This window comes from Ascaphus truei, chromosome 19 (assembly GCF_040206685.1).
Source record: "Ascaphus truei isolate aAscTru1 chromosome 19, aAscTru1.hap1, whole genome shotgun sequence".
Taxonomy (NCBI): Eukaryota; Metazoa; Chordata; class Amphibia; order Anura; family Ascaphidae; genus Ascaphus; species Ascaphus truei.
In genome coordinates this window covers 2,967,290-2,986,695 of record NC_134501.1, presented here as the reverse complement: position 1 = coordinate 2,986,695, position 19,406 = coordinate 2,967,290, and the positions used below count along the sequence as shown (strand labels likewise).

Below are 19,406 nucleotides of genomic sequence, written 5' to 3'. Positions count from 1 at the left end.
GTACACACGTACACACGTACACACGTACACACGTACACGTATACTCACAAACATGTACACGTACACACACACATGGAGTCATACACACACACATGTAGACATACACACACACACGTATACACATGTACACGTATACTCACAAACATGTACATGTACACACACATGGAGTCAAACACACACACACACACGTATACATACACATGTATACACACACATGTATACACACACACATGTATACACACACACATGTATGCACACGCACGTACACGTACACACGCACACACGTACACATGTACACGTATACTCACACACATGTACACACACATGGAGTCAAACACACACATATGTAGACATACACACACACACATGTATACACACACACACACGTATACATACACATCATGTATACACACACACACACACATGTATACACACACACACACACACACATGTATACACACACACACACATGTATACACACACACATGTATACACACACACACACACACACACACACACACGTATACACACACACACACGTATACACACACACACACGTATACACACACACACACACACATGTATACACACACACACATGTATACACACACACATACATGTATACACACACACACACGTATACATACACATCATGTATACACACACATCATGTATACACACACACACATGTATACACACACACACATGTATACACACACACACACACATGTATACACACACACACACACACGTATACACACACACACACACACGTATACACACACACATGTATACACACACACACATGTATACACACACATGTATACACACACACACACACATGTATACACACACATGTATACACACACACACACACACATACACACACATGTATACACACACACACACACACATGTATACACACACACACACACATGTATACACACACACACACACACACATGTATACACACACACACACATGTATACACACACACACACACATGTATACACACACACACACACACACACACACGTATACACACACACACACACACACATGTATACACACACACACATGTATACACACACACATGTATACACACACACACACACATTTATACACACACACATGTATACACACACACGTATACACACACACGTATACACACACACGTATACACACACACGTATACACACACACGTATACACACACACGTATACACACACACGTATACACACACACATGTATACACACACACATGTATACACACACACATGTATACACACACACATGTATACACACACACATGTATACACACACATGTAGACACACACATGTAGACACACACGTACACGTACACACACACACGTACACACACACAATGTATACACACAAACATGTATACACACACAAACATGTATACACACATGTATACACACACACGTGTGTATACATACACACACACGTGTGGATACATACACACACACGTGTGTGTATACACACACACGTGCGTGTATACACACACACGTATACACACACACACACACTATCCCCAGCACCACCACATCAGCACACCGGTATCCCATGCCCCCCCAGCACACTGGCATTCTCGGCTCCCCACCATTCCCAGCTCCCATCAACACCATCAGCACCCACACATTGCCACCTTCGCACCTCCCCCATCGGCACACCCACATCCGCACCCCCACATCAGCACCAAACCCTCCCAAATCAGCACACCGATACAATCACCATCAGTACAGCCACAGCAGCACTACCACCGCACATGGGCCGCGTGGACCACTCCCCACCCAAATGCCACACCCACACCACAAACATCCCGGGCAACGCCGGGGCTCTCAGCTAGTAATATATATTTTCTTTAACTGTGCATGCAATGTCTTGTATATAATGTATACCTTGTTCATTTATGTAACTGTATTTGTAACCATGTATTATTTTGTTTTACTCTGTGCCCAGGACATACTTGAAAACGAGAGGTAAATCTCAATGTATTACTTCCTGGTAAAATATTTTATAAAAAAATAAATAAAGCGTCTTAAGCCTGCTGCCACTTTCAAGGCATGACCGTTAGCAGGTCCTAACAGCCAGGATGTTCTCACCCATCTAGGTGATCTCGGCTACAGTGGCGGGGCAGGGGGATCCAGCCCCCGCCTTCTCAAGAATTCCGGGCCATCTTCGGGTGCCCTCACCGAGGAGGCACCATCTTTAATAACCATGACACACAATATTCAGGTTAACTGGTACAGCTGGTGTATCCGGAGTAAGTAGTAGTGTACCAGCTAAAAAGGTGCAGTGTGTGTGTGTGTGTGTGTGTGTGTGTGTGTGTGTGTGTGTGTGTGTGTGTGTGTGTGTGTGTGTGTGTGTGTGTGTGTGTGTGTGTGTGTGTGTGTGTGTGTGTGTGTGTGTGTGTGGACAATAAAGCATTGAATAGAAAGAAAAAAAAACCTTGGGAGATGTTCTAAATCGGGAGTCAGGCTCAGACCGCGTTATAAGCGGATCGCGCTATAACGGGGTTGATCTGTATATATGTAATGTGCAGCCCATTTAAGGCTCAAAGCCTGCACATGTGGGCCTTGAAGTATATAAATTTGCCTACCACTGTGCTAGATAATTTAACTGATCCATTTTTCATGAGCACTGAGAAAAAATGAGAGGTCCAAAGGCCTTCAGCTTTTGTTTAACAGGTTTATAATTTCTCTAAATCAGGTATCGGACCTGCCGTCAACTATCTTCTGTGCGTACAGTACACATACATGAAGGGATGTGAATGCTACACATTGTTACATCTAATCTATAAAGAAGTGAGTAAATACATACTCTGTAAACAATGAGTTTGATGCTGGTTCAATTCCCGGTGTCAGCTCCTTGTGACCTTAGGCAAGTGACTTTATCTCCCTGTGCCTCAGATTGTAAACTCATCCGGGCAGGGACTGTGTCTGTAACATTCCTATGTGCTGCGTACCGCACGCTATACTGTAATTACGACGCGCTTTGCGTCCCATTGGGAGAAAATCCCTATATGAAATAAAATTCTCATACACTTCTTCTTGACCAACTACATCTACTAACAGGTTGCACTTAACCGTGTTTAAGAACTTTTTTTATCGTATTATTGTATAAATGATCAGAGTTTTACAAATATTTTCTAAAAACAACTAATGAATGCCAACATTTATTTCCGCAATCTAGTGGTGTGGTAGAAGCATACCCGGTTTAGGGACACTCACTTTAAGTACACTCGCGAGTAAGTACATATCGCCCAATAGGCAAACGGCAGCTCGCGCATGCACCTGCCAGCACGTCCTGATCAGCAATACCGGCTCCCCACCTGTACCGAAGCTGTGCGTAAGCGGGGAGAGTATAGAGCCTGTTACACATGTGTTATTTACATCAGTTATGCACGTATATGATGATTGCAGTACAGTACATGCATCGATAAGTGGGGATAAAGAAAAAGGGAGTGCTTCACTTTAAGTACATTTTCCCTTTACATACATGCTCCGGTCCCATTGCGTACGCTAATGCGGGGTATGCCTGTATTCAGCATACAGTGTATAAAACTAAATTGAAATACATCTAAGGCTGGGGCCATAGAAGGGGTAGCAGGGCTGGACCGCGCTGACGCTGAGGCTCGCCTGCTGAAATCTGCGCGATTTCATGCCCATGCAGGCGAGCAAGCGGGCGCGATCGGGAGGCGGGGGGAGACTGAGGTAGGCGGGGCAGTGACGTCGCTGGGCCAATCGCCCGCGACACACTGACGTTGACGTCACGGCGCCGTGATGTTGACGCTGCTCCGCGCTGATTGGATGTTTTCAGCTCTGAAAAACAGTTTGGCTGTCGGCTGAAAAATCCAGCGCCTCAGCACGCCTGTGGACGCTCGCGTGAGCCCCCTCTAAAGACATCCTCATGGAGGATGCAGGGGCTCAGCGCGGAGCGTCCGCGCGGCTCAGCGCTGCTTGTCCTTCTATGGACTCAGCCTAATACAGAAAGGCCTCGATTCGCCGGAACTGAGAAGGGAGCCGCCATGTCTGCGCATGTGCAGAACGTGCCAGTCTGTCGCACATGCGCAGAACGGGCCGGTATGAGGTCACGCATGCGCAGCACGGGCCGGGCTCGCGCATACACAGAATGGGAGGGTTTGCCGAGGTTGCACTTTCCGGCGATTTTCGCTTTGCGGTGGGCCCTTAGAACGGAACCCGCCACATGCCCGGGGCCCTGCTGTAGTAACTTTGTTTATATAGCGCTTTTCTCGCAATGGGACTCAATGCACATCACAACTACAAAAAGAAAAGAAGAAAACATTTAAGGTTATAAAAGAGATCAAAACACAAGGAAAGCTACAATACCAGATGGGAGGTTACTGTAGTTATTAAATATATTTTGTTACTGATCTGTATGTGTGAACAAAAACAGCAGACTCATTTACGTATAGCTAGCCCTGGAGAAGTTTATCAACATAACAGGTAAGACGTATAATGTGTGAAAACACCATATGTAGGAATTGCAGGCTTCATCCTATGTAGAGATGTGCAAAACTTTAGCCAAATTCGCGAACCAGGTTCTCAAGCATTCACCAAGCCTTTGTAATTTAGACCCTTCCACTCCAGCAAAACCCCTATTTTATGCTTGGCAGAACTACAAATTCTCTGTGAAACTGATTTTTGGTCATTTTCACAGCTTTGGCGTACTTCACAAAAAAATAAAATATATAAACCATTTCACAAAAGCACTTTTGGAAACATTGCCACATTTCTAGCCCTTTGGGTGTACCTTTCCACATGTGACAAAAGTCCCTTCAGGGCGTTCTGACTTTTGTACGTGCATCGCTATGACAGCCTTTCGGAGTAACATAGAGGACACATACGAGGGGGGGAGGGAGGGGAAAGAGAGAAGGAAGGGAAGAGAGAGGAGAAGGAAGGGAAGAGAGAGGAGAAGGGAGGGAAGAGAGAGGAGAAGGGAGGGAAGAGAGAGGAGAAGGGAGGGAAGAGAGAGGAGAAGGGAGGGAAGAGAGAGGAGAAGGGAGGGAAGAGAGAGGAGAAGGGAGGGAAGAGAGAGGGGAAGAGAGAGGAGAAGGGAGGGAAGAGAGAGGAGAAGGGAGGGAAGAGAGAGGAGAAGGGAGGGAAGAGAGAGGAGAAGGGAGGGAAGAGAGAGGAGAAGGGAGGGAAGAGAGAGGAGAAGGGAGGGAAGAGAGAGGAGAAGGGAGGGAAGAGAGAGGAGAAGGGAGGTAAGAGAGAGGAGAATGGAGGGAAGAGAGAGGAGAAGGGAGAAGGGAGGGGGGAGAGGAGAAGGGAGGGAGAAAGAGAGGGACTTCCCTAATTATCAGACCAGGTGTGAGTGAACAGAGCTCAGCACAAACCCTGGCCTGGATTTCTTACCTATGCTGAAACTGCGGAGTGGAGCAGTGGCCATCCTCCTCTCCGAATGCTCTACCCCAGGGACCCTTTAACACACAACATATGAATAAACGTAGTGATACACACATTTCCCTGGGGCTGTATCCCCCAGGCTGTGCAGGGTAAAAGCTGCGTAGTATTTTGAGAGCTCTACATATCCCATTTATCACCGCTCCCTGGTTTCTGTCACACTACTCAACATAGTAACGGAAATATTAGCAAATCATAGGAGGAGCTTAGACAAGAACAAGATATAGATATAGCGTCACTAAACAATATTTAACCCGTTCAACATGTCACTGCATCTACTCAATATGGATACACGCAGAAGTGCTCCTTGAAAAGGTGCAATTCAAGTTAAAGGGATGCAATGAAACTAAGCTCTCTAAACACAAAGCACTTGTGTTTAGGAATCCTCTGTCGGATTGTGAAGCCGACCGCAAGGCTGATTAAGTGAAGGATACTCCATTTCACATCAAACGTTTAACATTTAATAACTATCTTCCACCTTTGGCTATATGTAGCATGACGTCAGGTAACTTATGTACTCACAAAGCTGCTTTTCCATAGGGAGAGAGCCGTCTGCTGTTAACGTTGCTGACTTGAAGGAAGCAGTCCGCAATAAACACTGTTTCCAAAATCAGGGGCTTCGGGCAGGAAATAGAAGCGTTTGAAATATAAAAGTTTCTGGGAAGTTAAAATGAAGCTCTCCATAGAGCCCGGCTGTTCCCTTGGTAGCCTCAGAAGTGGGTGACGTTTCTTAAAAATAAATAATAATAAAAGTCATGGTAACGGTGCTAGCTATTGTTCTCCCCTCATCTCAGATGGTAAGCTTCTGGCACAGAGAGCTACTTCCTACGATCTCATACACTGTTATTGAACGCTCTCCCACATTGTACTGCGCTACGGAATATGTTGGCACATTACAAATAAAAGATAATATTAATGACGCTTAAGATGACCCTGGTTTAAGTCGACTGTCCGCTCCATGTGACAGTATATTGACCCAATCTCCCCTTCAATACTACAAGCTCTACGGAGAAAGGACTTGTTCCTCAACAGCTGTGTGTATAGTGTCGTGTACAATGCAGAACAATACACTTAAAGAAATGAGTGAGTTCTGCATTAACTGTAACAACGATATCTGAAGTAATCCGTAACAAAACACAGCTCTAAATGAACAATCATATTTGATATTAATATTGAAGAATGTCAAACAAGAGGGTAGGATTTGAACACAAAATGGTGTTTCACACGTTAAATCTGAATCCGTTTCTAAGATAAAATGAAGATATACAATGCCTGATTTTGCTTGTACGACGTGTACTATTTCCCAACCCCTCCCCCCCCCCACTAAATCGCTTTCCAAATTAAGATCATAACGTCTTATTTACCATATTTTTAGGCTTAAGTTGCACTTTCTGATTACATGTTTTCATTTGCAGAGAAAATAAAATCTGTCCCGGTAATGATGCATTAGCATTTCTCATGCAATGTCTAAATCTAATCTGTAAATTAATTTCATCTCCTGTATGATATGCTGATGGTGAAGTAGTTGAAGTAGAATAATTAAAATGTCTCTTCAACTTGTGCCTCTGGAAATAGAATTAGGCGCTATTTGTTTTTACCTAGCAAGAAAAATAAATATTTTTCTTTCCCTGGGAGGAAGAATATTGACAGAATTCTTCTGGCCAAAAAGGCCAAAAAGAGAAAGTTATGGATTTTATTTTATTTGCTAATGCACAATAAAATAATGAAAGTGGCAGCTTGCACAAAGATGTTATAAACTACTTTGCTAGCATTTAAAATACGGATCACAAAAGCTATATTTTTGCCTACATACTTTGCTTTATGATTTTAGAATCCCAGAAATAATTGAAGTTAACCTTAAATTGCAAATTTAGTTTGCAAAACACAACATTCTTATGGGCTTATTTTACATCCGCTGGAGTGGAACGATTGGGCTGTTTTCAGCCGAAATGTACTACTGACTAATGAGACATTTCATTCAAAAACAGGACGATTGGATGCTTTGATGTTAATAGAATAATGTAATTCATGTCTTCTTTAACCAGTACAGTGCCATACCATTATGAGGGCCCATCGGGGTGCCCGTGCCGTACCATTATTAGGGCCCCCCGGCGTGCCCATGCCGTACCATTATTAAGGCCCCTGGCGTGCCCGTGCCATACACACACATAGATATATGCAAGTCCTCGCGCGGCAAAATTGAGGTTTTCAAATCGGGAGCCACACTCAGACCGCATTATAAGCAGATTTGCATTGTAGCGGATCACGCTATAAACGAGGTTGAGATATTGACTATTATATATAGTCAATCACCTTGATTTAACGCTTTCAACATCTCACTGCTGTTCATCATGGCTCTTCAATTAGTCTTCCAAATGGACACATCTACAACAAAAAATAGTAGAAGGGCCACAAGACACTGTCATTTGGGATGCATGTAAAGATTTCAAATATGATACTTGAAGAATTTGCAAGTACTGTATTTATAACACTTTCCATAAATATTTATATTACCTAATCTTACAAGTACATTTTAGTGTGAAAATGTGCACTTAACTGCCTGAACAACTATAATTAAATTAGCATAGCCCAAGGCCACCCCACTCTTTAACTGTAGGAAACTAATGTGGTGGACAGAGCTGCACCAGGTGTACTAAGACGAAATTTCATTCAGGTGATAGTCTTACCACACAATACATTTGATCTGCTTGTTTGTTGAGAATCTTCGGGTGTGTTCAGCACCGTAGATAAGCTTAAAACAGAGCTGAGCCATCTCTTTCCTTCCAGCAAAAGAAGTCTCTGAAATGATGTAATCTCGCTTTCTAAAACTTTCCGAGGACTTGAGAAACATCCCCAATTTTAGCTCCACTTCTCCACCTCCCTCCCAGTTACTGCCATAAATGCATTTATAGGCCACAGCAGAAAGACACCAGGGGTTTCTGGGATTTCACAGAGTTACTCTGACCCACTATCAAAACGCGGAGTCACCTCCCCCCCAACCGCTTTTAGTTTCAAAAGGAGGCCGCCCTCTAACCTTTCAATAGTTTGGAATAAGTTTTAAAAAAAATCCTCCTGTCAACGTACCGCTTCCATTACTCAGCACCACATTATGACTTGTTAGGCACGAACAAGAAGAAGCGCGACCGAGGAAGTGTGACAGCGTTTTCAGGAGACAAGAGAATTTGTTTGTCGTGAGACGGCCGGGTCACGTTAGTGGTTCAGCCTCGTGACGCCATGCCTCCGCGTCGCTGTGGATCTCTGTCCACAGATCGCTCAACGCCATGCACTCCGTCGTGCTCCAAGGCCTTATGGAGTACGCTGTCACACGACTTTACGGGTTACAAATAGTTGCCGCATTATTTTTGCAGGTAGGTATGAGATCCTAATTAGGGACATTTGGGGAGATTTGTGTTTTGACATAAAACTGGTAAAGATGTTAGAAAAGGTTATACAGGGTTGGGTGATTTCACTGTAGAGTTATTCTAAAACTGGATGCGTTTTGGATCATGAGTGGCCAACTCCAGTCCTCAAGAGCTACCAACAGGTCGGGTTTTCAGAATATCCCTGATTCAGCACAGGTGGCTCAGTCTTTGAGGCACCTGTGCTAAAGCAGGGATATCCTGAAAACCTCACCTGTTGGAGGCCTGGAGTTGGCCACACCTCCTGGTTTAGATAATGTATATCAAGTCATTATTTTTGGACCTTATATAATGCCGACTCGTCAACCTCCGTGCTAAATAATTACATAAACTGTTGTTGCTATTGCTGAATTTATATTATTATATTGACCGTTTGCTCTGTAGGAAGGAACAGTTTTTCAGCATAAATGTGTGTAAGGTTTATTGTGACGGGAAAAACAGGTAAGTTAAATATCTGCTTATTTCAATAAGTTTTGGTAGAAAACCAAGATCTTGAAGGTAGGGGGGAATATGAAAAGGAATATGTTACACAGGTGTTTTTTCCCACTTTATTACAACTCCAATGTTAATTTATTGACACTGCATCTTTAATATAGCACAAAAACTTCCAATGCGACTTGGGCTACAAAATACACAATTATCATGCTGTGGCCCAGATCGAGAAAGGGGTGCTAAAGCTTTAACTCACATTTACTCCCATTCACATGAATAGGAGCTGGTGCGTGCTAATGCTGCCCACGCATGTGTATACATTTCTCGTACCATTACCATGATATGAGTCATTAAACCAGGGGTCTCCAAACTACGGCCCGGGGACCACATCAGGCCCCCCACAAGATTTTATCCGGCCCGCAGCAACTTGAAATAAATATATTATTGCTGCTTATATATCATTTCCCAGTGTAAGCACAGCATCCTCTCTTTGTAATGGTCACATTTCTCTTCTGAATCATATCATGCTGATTACCCCCAAAAGAACCAAGTAAACTTATTAATTCATTGACAAAATAAATATAAATATATATAAAAAAATATTTCTGTCTTTGGCCCGCGAAAATGTGTAGAATATACGATGTGTCCCTCGTACTGAAAAGTTTGGAGACCCCTGCTTTAACCAACACATATATATATATATATATATATATACACACACACACACACACACACTAAATGTTGTGAGAAAAGTAAATAGAGAGAAATGCAGAATATCATCCGTAGCTTGTCAGTGAATCTAGAGCTGCATTTAAATCTCATCTGTTTTAAGACGCAGGCAGTACATGCATTCCTTGTGATTAGTCCTGTTACTTATAGGTCAGTTCTTGTACAATAAATTACAATGAAATAGTATATTTCGAAATACAGTATCTATAATGCCAGATTTTACTTATACTGTATATGTTCTTTAAACCAGAGCCTTGTGCTGCGAGCCATGTGAACTTATCACAGGAAAGGGAAGTCGTCAGAACGCTTTCTGTTTAAACTTCCTCCTCCTCCCTTCCCACATGGGGATTTAAAGTACTTTACTGCTAAAGCATGTGAACACTGACACTGTCACTTTCAGCAGCAAAGAGGATTAATATTCCCTAACAGCACAGTAACGTAACCATTTAACAGCTGTAGGGGAAGTATCGATGTAACAATCACTGTTCCCGATTAGTATAGGGTCAAATTCGCTGTTGACAAGATTTAGGGCCTGGGTATGCCCAATTACAGACTACCCAACAGTTACGTGTAGGCCTTTTTATTATTGAAAGATTAAATTGAGGCTGTGGACCCTGCAAGGAATACTAATAAATATATATGTATACTTATTGATCACCAGAATTCTTGGTGTGTTAAAAGCAGCTGGAAGTGAAACCAAGGGCAGTGGGCTGATCATGACTGCGTACAGCTATAGAAACAGTAACTCTAACTCTTGGGCTGATTGTGGTTATGAACCATGAACAGTTATTGTTGCAAGGGCACCCTTTTCATGGTACTTTAGGTATGACCCGCAGCACCCGAAGGACACAAAGCAGGTCCTGCATGTCAGTGTGGATGGTGTAAGAATTTTGGTATGATGCCACCATCACTGCACAAGAATAGGGTGTACCCACATTTGGCTTGTGGCCTGGCTCTGCTTGGGGTGCCCTGGTTGTGCTTGGGGTGCCCTGACCCTGGCTCTGCTTGGGGTGCTCCGACCCTGGCTCTGCTTGAGGTGCCCTGGTGGTGCTTGGGGTGCCCTGGACTGGCAGTGTCAGCTCGGGGGGTCTCTGGCTGTGCTTGGGGTGCCCTGACCTTGGCTGTGCTTGGGGTGCCCTGACCCTGGCTGTGCTTGGGGTGCCCTGACCCTGGCTGTGCTTGGGGTGCCCTGGCTGTGCTTGGGGTGCCCTGACCCTGGCTGTGCTTGGGGTGCCCTGGCTGTGCTTGGGGTGCCCTGGACTGGCAGTGTCAGCTCGGGGGGTCTCTGGCTGTGCTTGGGGTTCCCTGTCTCTGCTTGGGGTGCCCGGACCCTGTCTCTGCTTGGGGTGCTCTGGCTGTGCTTGGGGTGCCCTGGACTGGCAGTGTCAGCTCGGGGAGTCTCTGGCTGTGCTTGGGGTTCCCTGTCTCTGCTTGGGGTGCCCTGGACTGGCAGTGTCAGCTCGGGGGGTCTGTGGCTGTGCTTGGGGTGCCCTGACCCTGGCTGTGCTTGGGGTGCCCTGGACTGGCAGTATCAGCTCGGGGGGTCTCTGGCTGTGCTTGGGGTGCCCTGACCCTGGCTGTGCTTGGGGTGCCCTGGCTGTGCTTGGGGTGCCCTGGACTGGCAGTATCAGCTCGGGGGGTCTCTGGCTGTGCTTGGGGTTCCCTGTCTCTGCTTGGGGTGCCCTGGACTGGCAGTATCAGCTCGGGGGGTCTCTGGCTGTGCTTGGGGTGCCCTGACCCTGGCTGTGCTTGGGGTGCCCTGGCTGTGCTTGGGGTGCCCTGGACTGGCAGTATCAGCTCGAGGGGTCTCTGGCTGTGCTTGGGGTGCCCTGACCCTGGCTGTGCTTGGGGTTCCCTGTCTCTGCTTGGGGTGCCCTGGACTGGCAGTATCAGCTCGGGGGGTCTCTGGCTGTGCTTGGGGTGCCCTGACCCTGGCTGTGCTTGGGGTGCCCTGGCTGTGCTTGGGGTGCCCTGGACTGGCAGTATCAGCTCGAGGGGTCTCTGGCTGTGCTTGGGGTGCCCTGACCCTGGCTGTGCTCCTCTCTTTACCTTTCCATGCTCTTCCCGAAGTCTGGACACTTCCTTGGAGCTCAGCTGCTCCCTGCTCTCCTCCATGTTTTCGGTGCTGCGCACACCCGGGATCCCGCCGCAGTCCCCCGGCCTGTCTCTGTGTGAGGGCCACTTCCCCCCGCGCCCCGGGGTACTTCAGCCCCCGGCCTGTCTCTGTGTGAGGGCCGCACTAGCTACGCACGGAGACGTCAAAATCTCGCGAGATCTCCCAGTGAAACCTCGGGGCTGTCGATAAACCAGGCTCACGTGACAGAGCAGCACGTGCGCTTCCAGTACTGCTGCATAGCAACCACAGCATCCAGCTGCATAGCAACCGCAGCATCCAGCTGCATAGCAACCACTGCACTTAACTGCATAGCAACGTCAGCATCCAGCTGCATAGCAACCACTGCATTCAACTGCATAGCAATCACTGCGTCCAGCTGCTTAGTAACTAAAGCATCCAGCTCCATAGCAACCACTGCAAAGCAAATTAAGCACCCAGCTGAATAGTAACTACAACATCCAACTACTTAGTAACCACAACATCACCTGCATAGGAACCACTGCATTCAAGTGCATAGCAGCAACATCCTGCTGCATAGCAACCACTGCATTAGCTGCATAGCAACCACTGCATCTAGCTGCATAGCAGCATATTGCAGGACTGGTATAGCCCCTCATGTTGGTATGGGGGGGATCCGATATGTTCCAGAAGCAGATCAGTCTCATGTGATCCAAAACCGTCAGATATGTCTGGAATCCGGGTGGTGAATCAGCTGTAGAGGAGGCTGGAACTCAAAAGGCCGTTCCGGCAAGGTGAACGTCGTAGCCCAACGCGTTTCATCACAACACGTGACCATCACACGTATAGCAGACCTGCAATTTGCTGAGACGCTGAAACAACCAGCCTTCATCTGCTGGAACTGGCTGGTGATTATTATCTACCTGAATGCTTTTAAATCTCCTACACTTGTGAGCGCTACTTGTACATTTTTTTACCATTGTTTATCAGTACTAATAACCTAGAGTAGGGATGCTCAATTCCAGTCCTCAACACCCCCTTCAGCAACAGGTCAGGATTTCAGGATATCCTAGCTTTAGCACGGTGGCTCAATCAGTCCATGTTTCAGCACAGGTGGCTCAGGCTGAGCCTCTGATTTAGCCACCGGTGCTGACGCTGGGATATCCTGAAATCCTGACCTGTTGGAGGGTCTTGAGGACTGGAGTTCACCTGCAGTATCTGGTGACAACAGGGACATGCAGCTGTATTGCTTAAACCAAATTACTTTGAAGCAGTGCTTGTACTGTAAAGCAGTTATAATGTTAAACCATTCATGTAGGTGTAGTCTAGTGCCCCTGGCTATAGCCTTTCCACTGGCCTCAACACTACAAGTCCTGATAGGAAATTGGGTGTGAGGGGGGAGGGGGCAAGGAAAAGGGTGCTACGTAGGCTTGTGACGTCTCTAACCAGAATCCCTCTATGGTATCTGCAGATGCAAACTAGTTATTTATAGCCATCCATATATAACTTGTGAAATAATAGTAGCCTCTGGTAATGTTTTAGCCACGGGGAAAGAATATGGTAAACACTGATCCTATAACCTCCACTCATGAGTATCATCAGAGTGCAGTAAAATGGAGAGGTTGATTGACTATTCTACATTACATCTCAAAGGAGGTAATAGGTTCAGAAAGAAATATAAACTACTACTAATTAGTAGCACTAATAATGTGGATAACTTTAGAAGGCACCTCAAGCCAGCTGTCCAGGAAATACCACTCCTCAGGGCCACAGACTGCTTTCCCAGGGCCCAGGACTAGTGTCCACTAGGCCGCATCCACCAATGTGGAAGTTGGATCCAGGTGCTGACAGGAGGGAGTGCAGTGCCCCCTGACCTGCAGGGGGGGGGTGTGTGTTTCTTTTCTGGAGTGGCCACCTCCTGTAGCGTCGCGTTGCCATGGTGTCAGACATCATATGATGCCCCCACCTCTCTCCCACACCCCCAACTCTCTCTCTCTCTCTCTCCCACCTCTACTCGCCTCACCCCCAATACACACTAAGCCTCCCCCACCCTGTGTGCAGTGACAGCCCCGCCCCTTCTGCAAGCAGGGAAAACCCTGCAGCGGGGGAAACAGAGGCGCCCCAATGAGGGCGAACCAGCTCCGTGACGTCACTGGCCCGCCCCCAGACGGCGCGCGCTCTAAGGCCAGGTAAAGCACCGCTTTCCCTGAGCCTCAGCGCGCCTCCGCACGGACAAAGTGTCTATGTCCCAGGCCTTATAGAAAGATGACCCAGTGACCCACTTGCCTTTCTCTGTCTCTTCCTTTTCACTTGTTCCTCTGCATAGCCTGGATTAAACACTGTTTACAGTTTCACTCGGACTAACGCAGTGGAAGGCAAGTGGTCACTAAACTCAGGATATTTTGGGGGCAGAATTCAGCCCAGTTAGCATCCACCCTATGAGATACATTTACCACTAGTTGCATATTAACAACACTGAATAAAACAAATTGTGGCAGGAGGAGGGCCGAGAGAGGGCCTAAAACGTGGTGTGTGTTGGGTTTAGCAGGTTAGGAAGTACAATATGGACATTGTGCAAAGGCAAACATACCACACCACCTCTGTTCCTATCTGTTTAACGTGACTACTTAAAAGTGTTTATAAACAAGGGACCCTCAATTGTTTTCTCGACTTCATGCCTGACACATGCAATATCAGTAAAACAGTCGTAATTTTCTCTTGAGTTCTGCCCATTCCTCCCAACCTTTTTTTAATCACGACAGGTCGGACAAAAAGGAAAAGTTTGTTTTGTTCGAGAAGCAAAACCCAGTATGAATACACTTGTACGCTCCCTGATACACAATGAACATTAATAGTTCTTTATTGATTAAATCATACTGTATGTGTCTTCTTCATTTGAATGGTAACAAAAGACCTGTGTGGTTTGGAAAACTCGGTTCACTATCATTTCCTCCAGCAGCTTTATTGTTACATCAACAATCACATGCATCTTGGTATGAACATTGCGAGCGTCTCTCTTTTACTGTCTGAGCTCGGACTTCCCCTTTTTTTAATGCATTCTCATGTTTGTCATTAAGTGTCTAAATTGCGAGATGGAAGAATTTATTTTGCGAAGACTTTCAATTCAGTAGTGTGTGTGTGTGTGTGTGTGTGTGTGTGTGTGTGTGTGTGTGTGTGTGTGTGTGTGTGTGTGTGTGTGTGTGTGTGTGTGTGTGTGTATATGGTATGTATGTATATGGTATGTATGTATGTATAGAGAGAGTGTATTGTAACCATGAAAGGGCTTCAAGCACAAAGTAATAATAGGTACTGAGGGCTGTGAGTCACTGAGGCCAGGGGAGAGTAAATAAAACACAGGTTTTCTGACACACACAAGTAAAAACAAAGTGAAGCGCAGCAAGTAAAGCAAATGCTGAGAGAACGTAATATAACAAAGTGACCTGGTGGCTTGAGTTTGTAATACTTAGTAGTAGTGGGCAACATTTACTTAGTTGCAGTGTTCAGCCATAAAGCACCTCTGGTGCCGGATTACATTACAGCCTATTGAAATAAATGGACTGTGAGGTGTCTTCCCACACCAGGAGTCTCATTGCAGAAGACTGCTTATTAGATAAGCTTATCCCTGAAGAGGGTAAAGTGCTTTGTACATGGAACCCCGTGTCTGCCAAACCACACGAACACTGCCCCCCAGCAGGTTCCTCTCCATGGACACGTGACTGGGGGAAGCCAGTAGGAAGGCTGGTGAAGGAGGAGGGACTATGAGGGGGTGTGAGCTTTAAGAGAGGGGGCAGCCATAACAGGGAGGGGGACCTGCTAGGAGCTGAGAGAGTGAGGCTCGTGCTAGAGCCCCTTGTGAAACGGGACCTGCACGTGTCCCACGTGGAGACAAGGAGGAGGAAGAGTCCAGCCGCAGAGAGCCAGAGCCCAGAGAGAGAGAGACAGCTCACGAAGGGGATCTCCTGACAAGTCGTTGGGATAGTGGGACCAAAAGACAAAGCTTTGCGAAGTACAGGCCTGCTGCAACATCTACGGACAATACACAAGCTCTAGCGGTATACCCCTACTCTGACTATAGGCCTGACTACCCAGTATTGGGGCATCTATTAAATGGTCTACAATACACACACATGCACAGCGCTTATGTCAACTACTGGGATGCTAATGTGTATTGTGATTTGTATGCAGTGATCCTATTTATAAGGACCATGAAGTTACTGTTATCTGTCTGCTATATATACCATACATAAATCTGTTATATACTATATATACCATACATAAATCTGTTATATACATCAGAGTGCACAAACCGGGGGGGGGGGGGGGGGGGGGGGCGCAAAATTTTCTGGGGGGGAGGGGGGACACGGCGCTTACAGAGGCCCTGTGCTCTTCCCCACAACATTTAAATTAAATGCCTGGGGGGAGCACGCAAGGGCTTTGTAAGTTCCCGGCTTCTGACGACGCATCGTCATGGCAACGCGGCATTAAATGACGTCCTGTTTATTGTCTCGTTTATTGTTTTTTTTGCTTTCAGTCAACACAAATAAAACTGGGGTGAGGGAAGCGGGGGATAACAGAATAGGAAAGGTAGAAAATATTTCTACAAAGCATTAAATCTGGAAACCAGATACTAATCATAGAATTATGCAAAGATCAGAGCACAAAAGTATATCCTAATGTTTAGAGACAAATACCACAATAATCTGTATTTTTGCAAAGAACAGCGGCAGATTCCGTCCCAATAGATCAATAACAATGATTCTTCTGAAAGGCAGGGATTGCCACAAACTGAGATATACCTTTTAATGGGACCAGCACGCGTGTTATTGTAATACAATTATTATTACTCCCAGTGTTTCTGCTAACTATTCCTTTGTGTCATGGAAAATGTCTGAGGAATATTGGACATGGTCCAACAGACACAACCACTGTGTGATACTTTTGTGAACGTAGCAGGTGTGCGAAAATAAGTGTAGGTTTGTAAACAAAAACAAAAAAGAACAACAGTTAAAGCAAAGACTTCATGTAACATTCTGCAATCTCATTCTCAACCGGTTGCAGGTAAATAAATCATTTCTTCTCCTGAAACCTGTCATCAGAACCCAAGAAAAACAAAAGGTTAATGAATTGTAAGGGTTTGTCACCAATCAAAGGTGTACAACCTTGTACGCCTCACGGGTCCATGCAGGGCCGCAGACAATTTCCGGGGCCCAGGACTGGAGTTTCAACCGGGGGCCCCCCCACCCCCCTTCCCACGTTGGCGGCCTTGCAAGCCCCCTCTATCCCCCCTCTCGCACTTCCTGCTCTCACTGAATTACCCCATTATCCCTCAATCCCCGCCCCACATACACACAATACCTATTCAATACACCCCCACACCCAAACTACAATACCCTCCACACACCCAAACTACAATACCCCCCCCACACCCAAACTACAATACCCCCCACACACCCAAATACGATATCCTCCCACACACCCAAACTACAATACCCCCCACACACCCAAACTACAATACCGCCCCACACACCCAAAATACAATATCCTCCCACACACCCAAACTACAAAACACCCGCCACACACCCAATCTACAATACCCCCCCACACACCTAAAATACAATACCCTCTCAGACACCCAAAATATAATACCCACCACACCTCCAAAAAACAATTCCCCACCACACACCCAAAATACAATACCCTCCCACACGCCCAAAATAAAATACCCCCCCACACGCCCAAAATACTATACCCCCCTACCCCCTCGGCATAGCGAGAGATCAGAGCTGATCTGTAGGGAGGAACAGATGAGTAGAGATCCCTAGGCCTCAGAAATAGTGGGCGCGCATGGCGCCCGAGCGATCTGTGGACTCAGATCGCTTGAGACATGGCCGTGATGTCACAAAGCAGGTTCACCCTCATTGGTTGAACTGCTCACATGACGCGGCCGTCGCGCAAAAAAAATGTAAAACCAATTTGTCTGCTCAAAATTCTGCCGTGAGGTCGCTCTTCATCGTGCGCGCACTATGGCCGGCCTGATAGAGCTGCTGCAGTTTGTGCGCGCCCTCGCGCTATAGACGCAGCCTTAAAGGTAAGGAGGAGAACTTTGTGTGTGATCTGAAACTTGAAGGGAAGCCAGGAGAGGGATTTAAAGAGGAGACTGCAGTACAAAAAGGAATGTAAAAGTATCCATTTGCTATTCTTCTTGCATTCCTTTTTAGTCTATTTCTTAGCCATCTGTTTCCTATGTGTCATTTCTGATCTCAGTGACAATATTGGTGGTGTGTTTTATATTCTCACATTAACCTTAGCAAGCGCTACATTCAGCATGGCATCAGACTCTGCTCTCTAGCTTATCCTTACTGATTGTCCGTAATGCTGATGCAGATATTTCAGTGACCCTCGTGGCCTGAGAAAGATGAAAGATATCACCTTGAATCTCGTTACATTTTGCATTTTAAAGTTTTGACAGTTCAGGTGACAGCCAGAAATAATGTATAACTGTTGTTTTATATTCCACGCGGTGCGCAGCGGATTTTAGAGAGAGAGACTTTTGGGACAAAGCTACAAGTCATTTAAAAATGGTTTATAGCCATAACTGGTATAGCAATGGAATGGAAGATTTAGGCGTCTCTGTATCATTTTCACCCTATATTGGATGCATTTTGAAAATGTGTCTCAATAACTCTGAGAGGTAGCAAAAGAGCTCGATCTGGTGTTAAATCTGCAGACCAAGCAATATCCTACTTGTGTGGTTTTTTTATAAATCAGTTTTGTACTATGAAAAAATACTTGTACTGTAGCATTTTTTTTTAAAGAACTCTGAATTACATTTTTAATGTATTATAATGTAACAAGCTTTTTTTGTTTCTATAGCAACCATTTACAAACTCACAGATACTGAGTCAATAGTCCTCTGCAGCCATTTAGTGAACCCCCGAGCCAAATCTTCACTGATTGATCACAGGAGAACGGGTCGATCAGCAATTTAGCTAATTATATTGTCATTGTGTGGATTGTATTGATGCACACATTAAGGGGGTGGTGGGGGGAGGGGGCGGCAGCTTGGACAGCTGCTTTATTCTCAGGTTAGCTCCAAAAGGATTGTTGTTAAAAACACATTCTTCTTTCCAAACTCTCATGAATAAATTCGCATAACTTGATGCGAACCTGTTTCCCATGGCAGTGCCACATGTCTGTGAAAAGTATATCATTAAACAAAAAATAATGATCACCTAATATAAACTGGAAACCTTCAATTAAAAAAATAATCTTTTCCGTTTTTATGGTCTTATCGTTAGACAA

The 19,406-nt window shown here is 45.6% G+C and overlaps 1 protein-coding gene across 4 annotated transcripts in view; it reads right to left on the bottom strand.

Annotated features, from left to right (window-relative positions):
• The window catches only part of URI1 (URI1 prefoldin like chaperone), a 70,716-nt gene extending 58,410 nt beyond the window's left edge, over positions 1-12,306 (bottom strand). For 2 of the 4 annotated variants that reach the window (XM_075576313.1, XM_075576314.1), the window contains exon 1: positions 12,080-12,306. In XM_075576313.1, coding sequence (XP_075432428.1) covers positions 12,080-12,145 — 66 coding nt within the window. In that variant the 5' untranslated portion in view covers positions 12,146-12,306. Of the gene's footprint in view, positions 1-5,972; positions 5,995-7,763; positions 7,836-12,079 lie in introns of those variants that run through there. The other 2 variants (XM_075576316.1, XM_075576315.1) reach the window with 2 other exon arrangements.
• Positions 12,307-19,406: the final 7,100 nt, after the last annotated feature.